The following is a 19,140-nucleotide window of genomic DNA, read 5'->3' on the forward strand; positions in this document are numbered from 1 at the left end:
TGGCGTGCCACCAGGCTGATGGGGGCTCAGCCATGCTCGACCTGCAGCCCCTTGCTGGCCACAATTTCTCTACGGAAGCTGCTGAAGCCAGGGATATTTTTTCGTCTTATTTCGTAAGCTCTCAGGATGCTGTACCATGGCAACGTGCATCCGCTGGACTGCGACCATAGGTCATGATTCATAACAGGGCCCCTGTTAAGAGCATGTGCAGTTCAGCATCTGGGCTTAACCTAGTTGGTTACTGCTTCTTACGTGCTGTATGCTTAATGGTGCGCGTGCATGCACATACACACATACTGATATGGAACAAGCATACAGACACTTCCCGTGATGAATACTTATTCCATGTCAGTGTGTGTGCCTATTGTAAACTTTGGTTTTGTTTATGGGGCTTAACGTTTTAAAGCGACTCAGGCTATGAGGGACGCTGTAGTGAAGGGCTCCAGATAATTTCGACCACCTGGGCTTTTTTAACGTAAACTGGCCTCTAGAATTTCGCTTCCATCAAAATTCGACCACCATGGCAGGATTCGAACCAGCGCCCATCTTTCGGGTCAGTGTGCTACGTGTGGTCAACAGGTCTCACTCATTTGTCTTTTGTACCAAAAAGAGCAAGCGTTACTGTCTGTTTTTATTTCTTTTCCAGTGCAGATGACATTGTCTTGAAATAGATGGCAACACAGGCACAGTATTAAGAAAAAAATAAAGTCTGTTTCAGCTGTTCCCCTGAACACAGGGCATTGAGTACCATTGTTTTACGAGCCCTACAAGGTTATAATTTGTCATAGCTTCTTTGCTCAGTCTTTTCTTTTCACAACTGCAGCAGAGTGAAATAAATGTGGTGCCAGACATACTGAATCTGCTTTCACTTCTGTTTATTTTGACGACGATATCACAAGGTGTGCAGGATACGCTCCCTGGCTGTATTTGCCTATAATATTCAGAATTTCCATCTGCAGGTGATGGTGCATAGTACTTGGCACATTTGCCAGGTATGGTTTCAGGGACAGCAAAAATGCTTGTTGGCATCTGCTGGCTGATGCCCCAGTAGCGCACTTGGCACAGATACAAGCTGTGCAGTTAAAACATTAAGCTCCTCCTGAGTTTTCCTTCACTTTTTGGGCTGCGGTGGGGCATTCACTGCACTAAGACAAGCAGACTGGCTCGTCGTGCCTTGCTCTTCATTAAAAGGCACAGCCTGAGAGATGCTGGACTGCGGCAAATCAGGGCACACAAAAATATCCACAAAAGAGTCTGCTGGTATCAAGTCATCGGCCGCAGCTGGAGGTCCTCGCCGTGGGTGGGCGTCAAGGCCTTCGTGCACGGGCACCACCTCCATGCTGCTGTGTCCTCTGCAGTATGGTCACATTACGTAAAAATTGATCACTAAGAGAATGTAGTGATAGGCTTTGACAGCAGCACTGCCAATACAACTGCGGCTCTATTTATAACAATGTCGCAAACCTGGCATTCACGAAATCACAGCTGCATTGAAACCGTACAAACCAAATTAAGGCATTACAGTGAACAGTTATTGCGGTGGATGAAGAATATACCCTGAGAAGCAGTACATGCAACATCCATTTTTACTGTGAAAATGGTACCCAAATGTTTCTTCTTAAAACTCTCGCAAACAAGTAAAATGGAATGCGGGTGGGAAAGTTGCACTGGAGTAATACTTACTGGCATACTTCCATTTGGTCCTTTAAGAACCTCATTCTTTCCAAGTGCACCCAGCACCTACTAGTCTTCGGTAGGGCTCCAGCTCCACTCCGTGTGTCCGTTTTCGGCAGTATCTTTTAGGTTCCGCCATCTGCACTGTACGCATTTAACAGTAACTGGAAGTATATGAAAATTAGTTACAAATGAAATGAATTATTTGAAATGATGTACTATAAACGCTTTTCAACACATGCCAGAAATTGTCTAGTGTGTTCCCGAGTTGGTTGTGTAAAACAAGACAGACAGGACTGCACTCCATTAAAAGCAGGGAACATGAACTAAGTACACCTAAGAAGCATTCCCATATCCGCTTCTTAGTTTCGGTGACTGCTGGGTTCATTCATATTTTGAACGAATATTCAGTTATCTTTCCCTGAATGTGCCTTCCCATAAGCGAGTGAAAATGCATACCACAAACAATGACAGCACATGCAAGACAAAACTAGGACAACTTTGGGACAAGTTTGATTTGAGCACAGAAATGGTTACAAATAAAACGGTGCTGCCACGGTAATTTCAAAGCTCCAAAATAATTCTGGTCACTTCAGTGCCTTTATAGCGTACCGACATTTCATAGCACGCATCTATTTTTCCATTTCTCCGCCATCGGAAACCGCAACACCAACTCGGAGGCACTTGTCTCGTGCTGAGCGGCAAAATATAATGTACTAAACCGGGTACAGGCGTGTGGTCCCCATTCGTGAACAAGGCCGGTCATCATTAAGTTTAGTGTTTCAATGTTTCAATTTTCTTGTTTAAAGAATAGAAATTTAATTGAAATGACAGCCCACATATTGGGCATGTGGTTGGCCACCGCAGTGTGTGAAGAAACAAAGACCTGAAAAAAATATGAGCGGAAAAGACGTCGTCGATACTTTTTCTCTGAGCAGCGCTCAGTACACTATGATTTACTGCCGTTTTTTTTTTGTTCTCGCTGCACAGTACCACTGTTGAAAACATCATGAATTCGCATATGCAACTGCGTACCTATACAGCGTGCACTGAGCATGTTGCATGCGTCGACCATCCGAGCCGGCTGTCGTTTATTGTCAAACGCGCGGCGGCACAATCACTCGTGATTAGCGCTTCGATGTTACAATTAACAACTCCAAGTAGAGTAAGTAAGTAAAGTATAGTACATAACTAAAATAAAAATGGTCGAAAAAGAACTAGTATGTACCTGTGGGGTTGATTGCTCTCGTGGCATCTCTTACTTCTTCCCAAAGTCCAGTTTTGTCAATATTCTTTTGATACGACATTCGACCTTACGTTCCACAAAAGTGGCCGCCTCACCACTTCATCAATCAGTAACTCATTGAAACACGGGCACGTGCCTACAAGAGCGCGAGGAGTGGACATTTGCAATGTGCGCCCACGTGCCCGCACAGCAACCCAAACAAACTTTGTGTTTGCCGCTCCCTCCACTTCTGCCAACACACGACCGCACGTGACATGACGTCACAATGCTTCTCAATGGTTAGTCGCAGCCGATCACACAGACGCTGCGAACGAAATACAACCGGACGGAACTCGATCGCAAGCAGTCTGTGACTAAACCGAAGGCCCTCCCCCGTTACAGACAGACAGAATTTGCAGTGTTGCAGGCAAAAATCGCATGCATGTGAAACGGCCCTCAGGCTTGCCTCCTGTGTTGGCTGCCAGAAAAGAAAGCGCTGCCTTTTGAGCAGCTGCCACCATGGCCATGCTTCAACATCTGTATTTGCTGAATCACACAAACACAGATGCAGACAGCCCTACCTGCCTCAATACAATAGCAGAAGGAACTTCTTGGTAGCGCCAGTGTGCAATTCATAAACATGACTGAGGTACAATAAAAAAAATTTAGATGTACAAGCAACAAGAAAATACTGAAGAAATTTAGGTATTTTCCATACACAAAGGAATTCTAATCCAAAACGGTGCACTTCAGGATGGCACCACTTGGTGTTATATAAAACCTTATTAAAACGTGCCCGCTTAAACATTAGTTTTGTTTTAAAAGTAGTGAAGTCAAGTCCCCCACTAAGCGCCCATTGAACATAATGCGTATTGGATCTGCATAAACCGCACCAGCATATCGCAGATGCATCGGTTAGCACATTTTCACTTTTCGTCGCATTCTTGCGCGACGAATTCACGACAGTTGCACCAACTCATAGGACGATTCGGCTAGCGATGCAACCGATGCAATGGCAAGCCACGTGGCCAATGACAAATCAGAGCCAAAGTTAACCAAATGCAGCCACAATAATTGATGATGTGATGATAATACAACTAGCACTATCTCTGGGAATTTCTCCGCAGCAGCAATAACTACCGGTGGCTTCCGCGATCAACTCTGGCAACTGCGCTCTTGATCGCGGAGGCCACGACCTACCGCTGTGGCACATCCACCTGCCTTCCCTAGCGGGCCCGGTTTTGGGTCCGTCCATGCAAACACCCCTTGCACCTCAATGGTTCAGACGTTATTTCGTCTCCGCCTGCTATGAATGTAACTGGAGGGGGATTTGGCGCTGCTGTCTGTAAAGCGTGACCCGAATGGAGCGTTTTTGCCCGCGAAATCGCGTTGCACGCCCGAAGACCACGCCGGCGAATTCACTCCCGCATGGTCAGCAGCTGAGCGGCTGAGCCGCCTAGTTGTGCGATGCGCACGCCCCCATTCAGGCATGTGCGTCAGGGCCACACACACTTAGTTCTCCTTGTCGCCTGTGGGTTAAGCTACAGTGCCCTCTCAAGTTCAAGCCCCCTCTGTCCCTGCAGCGTCTTTTCGTGGGTCCAGCCCGCTCTGCTTTTCCGTCCTCATTTGGCCGGCGTGCACAAGTACTTTCGTGCAATAGAGCGTAGACGACGGCTACATTTACTCAGAGGCATGCTTGTATTAAAGCAAGCCCAGCTTCAAAATAGAAAAACATGGGTTCGCCCTTTGTAGCACCGCAGGAAGGCTGAGCAAATACTACACAGGGGTCAGTTCCTTTTCATTACCGCTGAAATATTGGTAGAATTGCAAAGTAGATGCCCTTTTTTTCAGTAGATGCAGGTCATGTGAGAAGAGGACCCAGAATATTTCTTCAGGTACACCGCATGACGCCTGACTTGTTTGAAAAGCTTCACAGCCTTGTCAAAGAAGGAACTACAAAGCAACATTTCGTACGGGAGCCGATCACCTCGGAGAGCGCCTGGCAATGACTCTGCGGTGAGGGGCCTGCCAAGTTAAACCTAATATTCTACAAGCCATACGGCGCCCATCTGTTAGCTCATTTAGTTTTGCACAGAGCCTGTGATAGATACAACTTGCTTTTCGCCTCAATTACGTAAGAAAAATTAGCGATTTCCAGAAAATATTTGGAAGTAACTCGCAACATAAAAGAGCGTGCCAACGTTCAAACCTCTTTTATTAATTTCGTTTAAATTTTGCAATGAGATTTTGTGTCGAATACGTTGCAGTGCCCGTTGCTCACCTAAACAAGGCTTATCTGCATGCTTATGTCATTTGATCTGGTTTTAAGAGCGTTAGCTCTGACTCATCACGTTTAGACATTTCGTGGGGTCTGCTATCACCCTGAGACCGCAGTGCAATCTGTGGCAGCAACTGCTATCACGTTCCGAGATTTCATGGGGTATGCTACTACCCTGAGATCACAGCGCCATCTGTGGCAGCAGCTACAGCACGTCTCACATTGAGACTTGTAGCGCCATCTACAATGCATACATTCGTTCCGCTATATTTAGTCTGACAACAACGGGCACCCATACGGGGACAATTGTGTACCGAATTTGGTAGGCAAATAAAACCCTACGGGTTGTAGTATAGAAATAAAACCACAATTAAATAATAGGCAAACATTGTATTACATATTAAAGCATTCCATATCGCACTGCAAGCCGAATTCTAGGTCCACCTTGACCCCTCAAACGAAGCAAATTTCGTTTAGGACGTATCCTGAGGGGATGTAACTCGACAACGGGTAGACGTGCATCTCTCTGACAGATGGTGCTGGGCACTGATCGCTCCATCAGCTGGAAAAGTTGGTTTACTTTTCCAAACCACTCATGGTTTTCTTCACTGGACCCGCTGGATGCGGAAAGACTCGTTTTACGCATGGTCAATAAAGCTAACGCTCGTTACTTCGTCTACCAGACAGTGGCGGCCTTTTGTTTTGTATTGAGCACATTTTGTAGAACACAAACAGAGAAATGCAATGCTGCTTCATTGAAACTTCTCACATTTGTCTTCAGATACTTTTGCTTTGGAAAATGCAACAATAGAAATTGCCAGAGTTTTGAGTGGGACTAGAAACAGCCCGAGAGGCTATTCATCTTACCTGTCAAGTGTGGCAGGAGCTGGAGCCACGTTACACAAAGGTATGTGTAACTGCAAATCAAAGTAAGTAGGAAAGCTATATACTTTTAATGCCGAGCTCACGTTAAGTTTAAGAATGTTATGTAGAATTAGCAGGTACAAAAGGCCAGCGTTACAAAATTCATGAGGACATGAGGTGTTCCATGAGGCCATATCAAATTTAGTTGTTTTGAAAATTCTGCAATCTCGTTGTTTGCGCAGGCGCCCTGCCATCTTGTCGCAGAATAACTATGCAGTAGCGCTCGTAAAGTTGTCACAGCAATTTAAAAACTGCAGATATGTGCTATTTCAGGCAGCCACAGAGAAAGAGTGGCTGGAAATCGCCGCCGCCTTTTGGCAGTGGTGGCAGTTTCCGAACTGCCTCGGTGCTATCGATGGCAAGCCCGTGCAAATTGAAAAGCCTCCCAGTACAGGCAGCCTGTATTAAAACTATAAGGTATGTATTCAAATGTCGGACATTCTGTGTCCGCGGATTCATGGCACAAAAATAATTCAGCTTTATATGCTGCTCCATGGTTCTGCATGAAGTAAAACTAAGCCTGCCTTCTTGCAGGGCACATTTTCCATCGTTTTCATGGCGGTAGCCAACAGCAGATACTTGCTTCGACTGATCGATGTCGGTACCCCGGAATGCATCAGTCATGGCGGGGTGTTCAAGCGATCGACAATGGGCAAGCAGCTAAATGGAGGATTGCTGGATATGCCACCATCAAACCAGCTGCATATGTCTTCGTCGGCGAAAAAGCCTTCAAACAACTCCTGAGCGGGTGTTCAACTATTGGCTCAGTCGTGCACAGTAGGTCTACGCAGCACTGTTCGTCTGGTATATCTTTATGTTGTGTACGATAGCATGCCATCTCAATTTACTTTCGCACGACGCAAATGCGGCTCGAACATTCCAGGATTAAAATGAAATTATTATCCATGTTCGTGTATTCTTCTTTTTCTGGTCCTTCGTGTTAGTTGCGCTGTTTTGTACCTTAACATTTATTTCCTTTACATGAAATAGAGAAAGTTGATTTCGCAAAACAGAACCGCTTTCTTGAGACAGGTTAAATCACAGATAACTATATTTGGGCTAGCTGTTGAGCACAATAAAGTTTTCTGCTAATAATTAGGTGTTTTACACAAAGCGGCAGTTATGCACTCTGCAGATGTATATATTTTGCTGAATAATAATTTTTAGTGAGCATCAGCTATACTATAGTTCGATTATTGGTCAAATTTTTCGTGTAGCCAATACTTGGTTTGTTTGATTTTAAAGAAAGAGAATGAGCTGCCACATAAAAAGAAAAACCCTATACATGATATACTTTTCAGGCCTGACTTAATTACCTGGCTTGAAATGATTTAAAGCCCGAAAATACATTTTTCGTACTATATATAACCACTTAAATGAAATTACTTTATAGGAAACTCGTGGAGAACGCCTTCCGGATTTAAAGGGCGCGATTTCGGATCTTCTGAGGGTGGATGAAGCTGAAGAATGCTGGAGTAGTCAAGGCTGCATGTGCCCTGCACAATTTTCTATGCATTGAAGGCCGCGGGCACGAACTTTACTGCCCTACCAGATATGAGGACCACGAAGACATCTTTGGAAATACCATCGATGGCGCGTGGAGATCTGACATTGAAGCGGACACAGCCACGTCTGCGCTGAAGCCTACGTGTGCCAGGAACAGCCCGAGATTGGCCCAGGAGCTACGCGCCTCATATGCTGGTTTTTTTGCAAGAGAAAGACAAATCCCTTGGCAGTCGCCAGCCGAACAGCTAGGCATCCATGCACTCTAGACAAAAGAAGAGAATTCTGTGTAAAAAAGATGAACTCCTTTATTTACTCAGTGCATTCATACTTCGTTGCCACCTGCAGCAACTCAATTTCCATTTGCATACGACAGTGTTTTCGGCACTGCCGTAGTTTTTCGGCTATGACAAAACCAAAGTATTCTGCGGAATTGGATTCCTTTAAGGCTATTTGACCTAGTAGATTAATTTCTTTCTGAAACGCCTTTTCAGTTCGTTTCTTTTTGCGCAGTACATTGGGAACCACCCCACCTGTGCTGCTCTGTGCTGATGTGGCTACACAGTTTGATCGTGCTTCCGCATGTCTCGGAGTGCCCTGTAAAATGTCTGCTTGTTCTTCTTCAACTACTGCGCATCCTTCTGTCACTGTGTCATCGTATATGCCTTCAAGTAGAGTTTTTGCTGGAGAACAGTCCGCTGTCATTTCGACGACTGATTCTAATGGTGAAACGTTTCCACTTGTCCTGCATAAAATACAATATCGAGGGCATGACGACTGCAGCATTAAGTTCCGCAGAGTAACACCAAATCTGTCTTGCCTTAATCCAACCGCTTTTAAAATGCAATGTGCTCGTGCGGCAGTCCAGAATACACCATGCTTTACTGCGCGGATTTGCAATGTAACTGATGTGTGTTTCTTGCTTGTGTTACTTATTTGTACCTTTGTGCTGCATTAAAATTTTCAATATCTGTGCTGCTACTTATCTCTTATGTCCAAGAAACATGTACTTTTTCGAAGGTGATGTTTAAGCACTATACAGTTTTATATGGCTAAATAAAACATAATTGTATTGTGTCATCCTGCAATGATGCATAGTGATCAATGTGTGTGAATAAACATAATATTTTTGTGCATATTTTTTGCTACTCCTTCGTTTGTGCAAAGCCTGTTCAATCACTAGCACATTAACTTAATTTGACACCTGCTGACATTTCATACGACGCAAAAAAAAATCGCTGACCGAAAATGTCTCCCGTCCCCAGCACACTAATAAAACGACAACACAAACAAGTTTACAGAATTGCTTGGAGCCGGTTTTGTAGCTTCACTCTAGTTTGCGAACACTCCTTGTACTGAATTATTGAACAACACTCAATGGATGGGCTACTGAAAAATAAGCAATTTCAGAGCTGCATAAATAGTGCAAAGGTAACCAAAATAACCATTCTACGTACTCTGGGTATACGAGACTGCCGTGTAGGAAAGACATCTGTTTATAAAAAGGCCATCTTATGGTGACAACTGCATCAGCACCAGCACCGCTACATGGGGTGGCTGCGTCTTTCTTTTTTTTGACAAAAGTGTCCCGGAGGAACGTCCATCTCTTCGTGATTACCTGCACTATAAGAGAAAGAAATATTTATTTATACATGGCAGAGTCAACGGAGGCATCAATAAACAGGAGCAGGAAATGTGCGCAATGCACTACAGTATTTTCCACTGCCGGTATAAAAGCGGCGACAAGCTAATTTTTTCACGAACGGCCATCTTGTCACACTGAGAGCAAAGTGAGAATATTGTCTTATATTGGACCTTACTACGGTTGCTGCCTGGCGCTCGAGCATGCTATGCCCGGTAATTGCATAATTCATGCCTCGAACCACACTGGCCAGTGCACTATTTTGCGTACGAACGCTGCCGCTATCAGCCAGGATAAGCTAATCACAAGGTGCATCACAAATGAAAGAATCATTGTAGTCGTAGAAAAAGAATGCTGCACACATACCCGCAAGAACGCGACACAGCTATGCCGAAGTCGATAAATGCACATTCTTTAAGCTGCCGCATGCCCAGAAATATACGAGGTGCACAAGAGCAAATAATATCCGCAGGAGAATACATACCACTTTCTCCGAGGGCAGCGGCTACAGCCTTCCATGCTTGTTCCTTCTTTCGGGTGTTTTTATAATCAATGCTGCGGACGTCCCAGAGGATGTGTCGCCTTTCCACTTCGGTTATCAACCTTTCATTAAGTGTCCACCTGTCTATACAGAGATCAGACGGATGCACAGACAACGAAGTGAGGCCGCTGGCTCTCGCGCGTAAAATGCTCGCGAGCACGTCTCTCTCGACCGGAGTGGCTCCATCCTGAATCACGTGACCCCCGCTCGGGCTCTCATTGGCCTTCTGTCACTGCCCTCTCTCGGGGTCAGCACGGTGTCGGCATTTTTTTCTGTTCCGCCAGAACCCGACGATTTGCAAAAACGTCCTTCCAGCTGCAAAAAAATGCTCCCCTGCCATCAATGCCAACGAATCACCCGGAAAAACGTCTTATACAGGGCATAATTTCTGAACAACGGCCGCTGCAGCCTTCACATGTGGCCTTAAGCTGCTTGATCTGAGTGTGTAACGCGTTCTCGGTCCGCATCATGCCGAAGCTTGGACAGAAGCACCGGGTGCTCAGTATAAACGACAAGTTAGAGATAGTCCATGCTATCAAGAGAGGAGCAAAGAAATCTGTGCTGGCTTGCGAGAGACTTGCCACTGACAACTGTGTGTGGCATGTGGACCACCAGGGAAAAGCTGCACGGCAATGCTGCTGCGACTGTGAAAAGATGTCGGGTGAAGGCTCAACATTTCTGGATGTGGAGGAGGTGCTGAAGCATTGGCTGAAAGCAGCTCATTCAAAAAACCTGCCTGTTAGCGGACCTCTCCTTGAGAAAGCCCTGGTTTTTGCCTGCAGCTAAACCATGACGACTTTGTGCAGCAATGAATGGCTGGCGAGGTTTAAAGCGAGGCATGGCATCAGCACAAAGACCATAGCTGGGGAAGGTGCCGCAGCCAACGTGGATGGCGCAGAAGATTGGAGAACGGGGCAGCTGAGACGTACCATGAAAGACTAAGCACCCGATGACATTTTCAACATGCACGAGTCTGCGCTGTTTTTCAAGCTGCTGCCAAATAGAACGCTTGTGTTCAAGGGAGAGTTGTGTACCAGCAGCAGGCCTGCAAAGGATCGGATTTCGGTTGCGTTCGCAATTAATATGTTAGGAAGTGAGAGACTGCCGCTTCTTGTCATTGCCAAGTCAGCCAAGTCAAGGTGTTTCAAAAGCACCCCACTGCCATCGGGAGTCTTCTATAGGAACAACACCAAAGCTTGGGTGACCGGGAAGGTGTTAAAGGAATATATGCGCCTCACTGACTACCGTTTTGAGGCCAAAGGGAGAAGTGTTGTCCTCATCCATGACAACACATCAGCGCCTGTCGCGTTGAATGATCTCAAGGCTGTAAAGCTGGTGTTTTTGCCGCCGAATACCACAGCGATCGCCTAGCCCTTGGACCAAGGCATCATTCGAGCCGTTGAACAGCTGTGCCGAAAAAATCTGCTGCGCAGGATGCTGCTTGCACTCGAGTGCGGCAAGGTGTATGCCATTGACCTGCTGGGTGCAATTCACCTTTTGGAGCACGCGTGGCGACAAGTCAAGTTGACGTAGACAATGCAAACGACATCGCGGACGAAGCTTGTGACAGTCTTCTCGCTGAAGTCCTTAAGAGGAAAGGTGCTTCAGAAGGCATTACTTTCACTGATTTCAGGGACATCGACAGCGAATTGGAAACTTCGCCAGACATGTCCAATGAAGCCATCGCTGCTTCAGTTGTGGATGAAGTGTTGCCAACTGACAGCGACGAGGACGGCACAGAAAGTAACGGTGATTCCGGCTCAACAGTGGGAGAAGCTGCGAACACTGCAAATGTCATGCGGCTATTTGCCAAGAATAGGGGACTGGCTGGGAAGCTCGCTCGCGGTCTAAATGAGTTTGAGGCTGCTGTTGTCGCTGCTAGGGAACCGTGGCGTCAAACCAAAATTACTGACGTTTGCAGTGCTGAATAAAGGCTGCATGTTTTTTTTCCTTCTTTGATCCTGCTACTGATCTCCGGTGTTCTTTTCAGCAGGGTAAGTGGGCGATGTTATGCTACTCCTGTTAAGCCGTACTAATGTTTAGTACGTACTTTTTCCGAGTTCTGGCCAAATACGGTTTAACAAGGTTTTACTGTATTCATGCTCAAAATGATTTACCTGGGCACTCCCTTCAAGTCTACCATTTCCTGGATTGTCCGCATATATATATTCGTAATTCTTTAAGCGCTGTTAACTGAGCAAGTAGGTAGGTTAATCAGTTCATTGTTGGCAGACAACCATCTTTACTTTCTCAGCTTTAAATTAGTTAGAGACCTGACTGCGCCATTTCAGACTTTATAGATGCCACTAAGACCTCAAGACAATATTTACTGGCACTGGGAATGTGCTCGAAAAATAAGTGCATCCCCACTCTACATTGCACATGTCATTAGCCATTATCATTGCATTGCACAAGTTATTCAAATCTGCAAGAACTTTAATTGGTTTGGTTTGGCTTATGGGGGTTTAACGTCCCAAAGCGACTCAGGCTATGAGAGACGCCGTAGTGAAGGGCTCCGGGAATTTCGACCACCTGGGGTTCTTTAACGTGCACTGACATCGCACAGTACACGGGCCTCTAGAATTTCGCCTCCATTGAAATTCGACCGGCGCGGCTGGGATCGAACCCGCGTCTTTCGGGCCAGCAGCAGAGCGCCATAACCACTCAGCCACAGCGGCGGCTAAGAACTTTAATTGATGGTATGGTACAATACGTGATGTTCTGACATCCCAAAGCTGCCATAGGCTATGAGAGACACCGTAGTGGAAGGCTCTAGATGAATTCAATTTTAACTGCTTGCAGTGTGGAAATTTTGTCCCACGTAATAAATGCACCTCATAAAGTGAACTCAGTTTTCTGACAAAAAGGTGTGTTCATTACGCAAGTGAATGCAATGTTGTCAAGTAACCATCAAACTAAGCCACCTCAACACTGCAGCGAAGGTCTGCATTAAAAGTTCTAGCCAGCATGATGCCAGCAGTCCTGTCGACCTGACTTCAGAGCAACTGTGAGCCACCCAGCATGACATGTGGCCAAGGAGATGGGACACACAAGCTGACGACAAACTATAAAACCTCACAAGAACATTTTTGCAGGCTAGTTGGTGCATACTGACCGGGGTTTACAGCGCAGACAGACAAACACAGGAAGAAACGAAGTGACAGAACAGAGCACTGACTAACAACTCAGGCATTTTATTGGCCGATCAGTTGACTATATACAGCAGCTGCTCATATCAACAATGCAGAATGACAGGATAACGTAGGAAGAAATCGATACAGCTAATATCCCGTCATCGCACAGAGGGAAGGCATGCAACTAGTTCTCTTACAGCGTCAGATGTTTCAGCTCTTTTTTAATAACAAAATTGAGGGGTTGCTGACACACAAGCTACCGGACTTGGCAATCTCATCAGCTTCGATGATCGCTCTTCCTAGCTGCGTCGCACATCTGCGCAGAACCACTGCATTATCTAGCCTAGGAGCACAACTACTGCATTTATTAATGTATTCGATCATTTTACTGCTTCAACAATTTCTAACATCATTTGCGTGCTCACTTAACCTCTCGTTTAGGCACTGCCCAGTTTGACCAATATACCGCTCACTAAAGGTCAGCGGTATGGAGTATACGACATTCTTCGAACATCCTACGAAGTGCTTTTGGTGGCGTTTTGAACAGGGTACGTGCAAGGCTTCTGCATTCACTATCCTGCAAATCCTGGAGAGTTTTTCAGGTACGGAAAAGACCACCTTGACACCGGCCCTGGCCCAGATCCTAAAGTTGTGCGAAATCCTGTGAAAGTACGGGACAACTGCCACCTTCTTTTGATCCGTTTGATCAGGCCGCCTGCTTGCTGGTTTGTTCAGCAGGTCTTCGGAAAACTGACGTCAACAAGGATGGCTTGTAGCCTGCGCTTGAGAGGCACTGCACCTGACCCTTGAAGCTGTGTACTACGAAATGGCGCAGGACTTGTTCAGTGCGCTCGATAGGCACGATTTTACGATGCCTCTCTTAACCAACTTGGAGTGTGCTGAGTTGTAAGGAAGCAAAGGTTTGTTGCCTATGCATTCAAAGGCCCAACAAGCACGTCTACTTGAAAAATGAAGTCCTAGATCTAAAAACCTGATGAAATCTTCCAGTAATTTGTGCGTCAGCTGTAATGGTGGTAGGCACTCTGAAAACGTGTTTAAATGCTTGTTAACACATGCAGAAAACGATTCCTTGTCACACCCAACAAAAACAAGAATCAACGAATCTGAAAACTTGTAAAACGGTGGTGTCACGAAAGCGGGCATACAGCAACCAGTCACATGTTGACAAAAATATGTCCCTAAGGCATCTATAACTTGTGAGAACGCAGGCGAGTTCTGCGTGCGTTCCTTTGCTCTATTCTTTAAAACCATAGCAACTTGTTCTCGTTATTGCCCATGTGGCCTGCAAGTTTCTGTATCCGCTAGAAGGTGCTTCCTGCTGAGGTGATAGCACTGTTTGGTGGCTGCAGACCGTCTCCAGGACAGCGGCGCAGAGTTTGCAAAATACTGTGCTTTGAACACCAAAGACAGTGCCAGCTGTACAAGGAGTTGCTGTGGCTACGAGTGCAGGAGTCCTCGCATCCATCCAGTGCATCGATGCAGTGGTGCCAGTATTTGGTGATCATCGACAGGACTACAGAATTGCTATGGCAGAGAGTTCTTCCTGTATCCGCTAGAAGGTGCTTCCTGCTGAGGTCATAGCACTGTTTGGTGGCTGCAGACCGTCTCCAGGACAGCGGCGCAGAGTTTGCAAAATACTGTGCTTTGAACACCAAAGACAGTGCCAGGTGTACAAGGAGTTGCTGTGGCTACGAGTGCAGGAGTCCTCGCATCCATCCAGTGCATCGATGCAGTGGTGTCAGTATTTCGTGATCATCGACAGGACTACAGAATTGCTATGGCAGAGAGTTCTTCCTGTATCCGCTAGAAGGTGCTTCCTGCTGAGGTGATAGCACTGTTTGGTGGCTGCAGACCGTCTCCAGGACAGCGGCGCAGAGTTTGCAAAATACTGTGCTTTGAACACCAAAGACAGTGCCAGCTGTACAAGGAGTTGCTGTGGCTACGAGTGCAGGAGTCCTCGCATCCATTCAGTGCATCGATGCAGTGGTGCCAGTATTTCGTGATCATCGACAGTACTACAGAATTGCTATGGCAGAGAGTTCTTCCTGTATCCGCTAGAAGGTGCTTCCTGCTGAGGTGATAGCACTGCTTGGTGGCTGCAGACCGTCTCCAGGACAGCGGCGCAGAGTTTGCAAAATACTGTCCTTTGAACACCAAAGACAGTGCCAGCTGTACAAGGAGTTGCTGTGGCTACGAGTGCAGGAGTCCTCGCATCCATCCAGTGCATCGATGCAGTGGTGCCAGTATTTCGTGATCATCGACAGGACTACAGAATTGCTATGGCAGAGAGTTCTTCCTGTATCCGCTAGAAGGTGCTTCCTGCTGAGGTGATAGCAGTGTTTGGTGGCTGCAGACCGTCTCCAGGACAGCGGCGCAGAGTTTGCAAAATACTGTGCTTTGAACACCAAAGACAGTGCCAGCTGTACAAGGAATTGCTGTGGCTACGAGTGCAGGAGTCCTCGCATCCATCCAGTGCATCGATGCAGTGGTGCCAGTATTTCGTGATCATCGACAGGACTACAGAATTGCTATGGCAGAGAGTTCTTCCTGTATCCGCTAGAAGGTGCTTCCTGCTGAGGTGATCGCACTGTTTGGTGGCTGCAGACCGTCTCCAGGACAGCGGCGCAGAGTTTGCAAAATACTGTCCTTTGAACACCAAAGACAGTGCCAGCTGTACAAGGAGTTGCTGTGGCTACGAGTGCAGGAGTCCTCGCATCCATCCAGTGCATCGATGCAGTGGTGCCAGTATTTCGTGATCATCGACAGGACTACAGAATTGCTATGGCAGAGAGTTCTTCCTGTATCCGCTAGAAGGTGCTTCCTGCTGAGGTGATAGCACTGTTTGGTGGCTGCAGACCGTCTCCAGGACAGCGGCGCAGAGTTTGCAAAATACTGTGCTTTGAACACCAAAGACAGTGCCAGCTGTACAAGGAGTTTCTGTGGCTACGAGTGCAGGAGTCCTCGCATCCATCCAGTGCATCGATGCAGTGGTGCCAGTATTTCGTGATCATCCACAGGACTACAGAATTGCTATGGCAGAGAGTTCTTCCTGTATCCGCTAGAAGGTGCTTCCTGCTGAGGTGATAGCACTGTTTGGTGGCTGCAGACCGTCTCCAGGACAGCGGCGCAGAGTTTGCAAAATACTGTGCTTTGAACACCAAAGACAGTGCCAGCTGTACAAGGAGTTGCTGTGGCTACGAGTGCAGGAGTCCTCGCATCCATCCAGTGCATCGATGCAGTGGTGCCAGTATTTCGTGATCATCGACAGGACTACAGAATTGCTATGGCAGAGAGTTCTTCCTGTATCCGCTAGAAAGTGCTTCCTGCTGAGGTGATAGCACTGTTTGGTGGCTGCAGACCGTCTCCAGGACAGCGGCGCAGAGTTTGCAAAATACTGTGCTTTGAACACCAAAGACAGTGCCAGCTGTACAAGGAGTTGCTGTGGCTACGAGTGCAGGAGTCCTCGCATCCATCCAGTGCATCGATGCAGTGGTGCCAGTATTTCGTGATCATCGACAGGACTACAGAATTGCTATGGCAGAGAGTTCTTCCTGTATCCGCTAGAAGGTGCTTCCTGCTGAGGTGATAGCACTGTTTGGTGGCTGCAGACCGTCTCCAGGACAGCGGCGCAGAGTTTGCAAAATACTGTGCTTTGAACACCAAAGACAGTGCCAGCTGTACAAGGAGTTGCTGTGGCTACGAATGCAGGAGTCCTCGCATCCATCCAGTGCATCGATGCAGTGGTGCCAGTATTTCGTGATCATCGACAGGACTACAGAATTGCTATGGCAGAGAGTTCTTCCTGTATCCGCTAGAAGGTGCTTCCTGCTGAGGTGATAGCACTGTTTGGTGGCTGCAGACCGTCTCCAGGACAGCGGCGCAGAGTTTGCAAAATACTGTGCTTTGAACACCAAAGACAGTGCCAGCTGTACAAGGAGTTGCTGTGGCTACGAGTGCAGGAGTCCTCGCATCCATCCAGTGCATCGATGCAGTGGTGCCAGTATTTCGTGATCATCGACAGGACTACAGAATTGCTATGGCAGAGAGTTCTTCCTGTATCCGCTAGAAGGTGCTTCCTGCTGAGGTGATAGCACTGTTTGGTGGCTGCAGACCGTCTCCAGGACAGCGGCGCAGAGTTTGCAAAATACTGTGCTTTGAACACCAAAGACAGTGCCAGCTGTACAAGGAATTGCTGTGGCTACGAGTGCAGGAGTCCTCGCATCCATCCAGTGCATCGATGCAGTGGTGCCAGTATTTCGTGATCATCGACAGGACTACAGAATTGCTATGGCAGAGAGTTCTTCCTGTATCCGCTAGAAGGTGCTTCCTGCTGAGGTGATCGCACTGTTTGGTGGCGGCAGACCGTCTCCAGGACAGCGGCGCAGAGTTTGCAAAATACTGTCCTTTGAACACCAAAGACAGTGCCAGCTGTACAAGGAGTTGCTGTGGCTACGAGTGCAGGAGTCCTCGCATCCATCCAGTGCATCGATGCAGTGGTGCCAGTATTTCGTGATCATCGACAGGACTACAGAATTGCTATGGCAGAGAGTTCTTCCTGTATCCGCTAGAAGGTGCTTCCTGCTGAGGTGATAGCACTGTTTGGTGGCTGCAGACCGTCTCCAGGACAGCGGCGCAGAGTTTGCAAAATACTGTGCTTTGAACACCAAAGACAGTGCCAGCTGTACAAGGAGTTTCTGTGGCTACGAGTGCAGGAGTCCTCGCATCCATCCAGTGCATCGATGCAGTGGTGCCAGTATTTCGTGATCATAGACAGGACTACAGAATTGCTATGGCAGAGAGTTCTTCCTGTATCCGCTAGAAGGTGCTTCCTGCTGAGGTGATAGCACTGTTTGGTGGCTGCAGACCGTCTCCAGGACAGCGGCGCAGAGTTTGCAAAATACTGTGCTTTGAACACCAAAGACAGTGCCAGCTGTACAAGGAGTTGCTGTGGCTACGAGTGCAGGAGTCCTCGCATCCATCCAGTGCATCGATGCAGTGGTGCCAGTATTTCGTGATCATCGACAGGACTACAGAATTGCTATGGCAGAGAGTTCTTCCTGTATCCGCTAGAAGGTGCTTCCTGCTGAGGTGATAGCAATGTTTGGTGGCTGCAGACCGTCTCCAGGACAGCGGCGCAGAGTTTGCAAAATACTGTGCTTTGAACACCAAAGACAGTGCCAGCTGTACAAGGAGTTGCTGTGGCTACGAGTGCAGGAGTCCTCGCATCCATCCAGTGCATCGATGCAGTGGTGCCAGTATTTCGTGATCATCGACAGGACTACAGAATTGCTATGGCAGAGAGTTCTTCCTGTATCCGCTAGAAGGTGCTTCCTGCTGAGGTGATAGCACTGTTTGGTGGCTGCAGACCGTCTCCAGGACAGCGGCGCAGAGTTCGCAAAATACTGTGCTTTGAACACCAAAGACAGTGCCAGCTGTACAAGGAGTTGCTGTGGCTACGAGTGCAGGAGTCCTCGCATCCATCCAGTGCATCGATGCAGTGGTGCCAGTATTTCGTGATCATCGACAGGACTACAGAATTGCTATGGCAGAGAGTTCTTCCTGTATCCGCTAGAAGGTGCTTCCTGCTGAGGTGATAGCACTGTTTGGTGGCTGCAGACCGTCTCCAGGACAGCGGCGCAGAGTTTGCAAAATACTGTGCTTTGAACACCAAAGACAGTGCCAGCTGTACAAGGAGTTGCTGTGGCTACGAGTGCAGGAGTCCTCGCATCCATCCAGTGCATCGATGCAGTGGTGCCAGTATTTCGTGATCATCGACAGGACTACAGAATTGCTATGGCAGAGAGTTCTTCCTGTATCCGCTAGAAGGTGCTTCCTGCTGAGGTGATAGCACTGTTTGGTGGCTGCAGACCGTCTCCAGGACAGCGGCGCAGAGTTTGCAAAATACTGTGCTTTGAACACCAAAGACAGTGCCAGCTGTACAAGGAGTTGCTGTGGCTACGAGTGCAGGAGTCCTCGCATCCATCCAGTGCATCGATGCAGTCGTGCCAGTATTTCGTGATCATCGACAGGACTACAGAATTGCTATGGCAGAGAGTTCTTCCTGTATCCGCTAGAAAGTGCTTCCTGCTGAGGTGATAGCACTGTTTGGTGGCTGCAGACCGTCTCCAGGACAGCGGCGCAGAGTTTGCAAAATACTGTGCTTTGAACACCAAAGACAGTGCCAGCTGTACAAGGAGT

General features: G+C 47.4%; 1 protein-coding gene across 1 annotated transcript in view; it reads right to left on the bottom strand.

The window, feature by feature from the left end:
* Nucleotides 1–1,111: 1,111 nt before the first annotated feature.
* Nucleotides 1,112–19,140, bottom strand: part of LOC144108681 (uncharacterized) — a 28,793-nt gene continuing 10,764 nt past the window's right edge. Inside the window, exons 3-4 of the mRNA XM_077641858.1 lie at nucleotides 6,045–6,063; nucleotides 1,112–1,352 (exon numbers count right to left, since the gene is read on the bottom strand). Coding sequence (XP_077497984.1) covers nucleotides 1,112–1,352; nucleotides 6,045–6,063 — 260 coding nt within the window. The remainder of the gene's footprint in view (nucleotides 1,353–6,044; nucleotides 6,064–19,140) is intronic.

This window comes from Amblyomma americanum, chromosome 10, assembly GCF_052857255.1.
Source record: "Amblyomma americanum isolate KBUSLIRL-KWMA chromosome 10, ASM5285725v1, whole genome shotgun sequence".
In the NCBI taxonomy this organism is placed as follows: domain Eukaryota; kingdom Metazoa; phylum Arthropoda; class Arachnida; order Ixodida; family Ixodidae; genus Amblyomma; species Amblyomma americanum.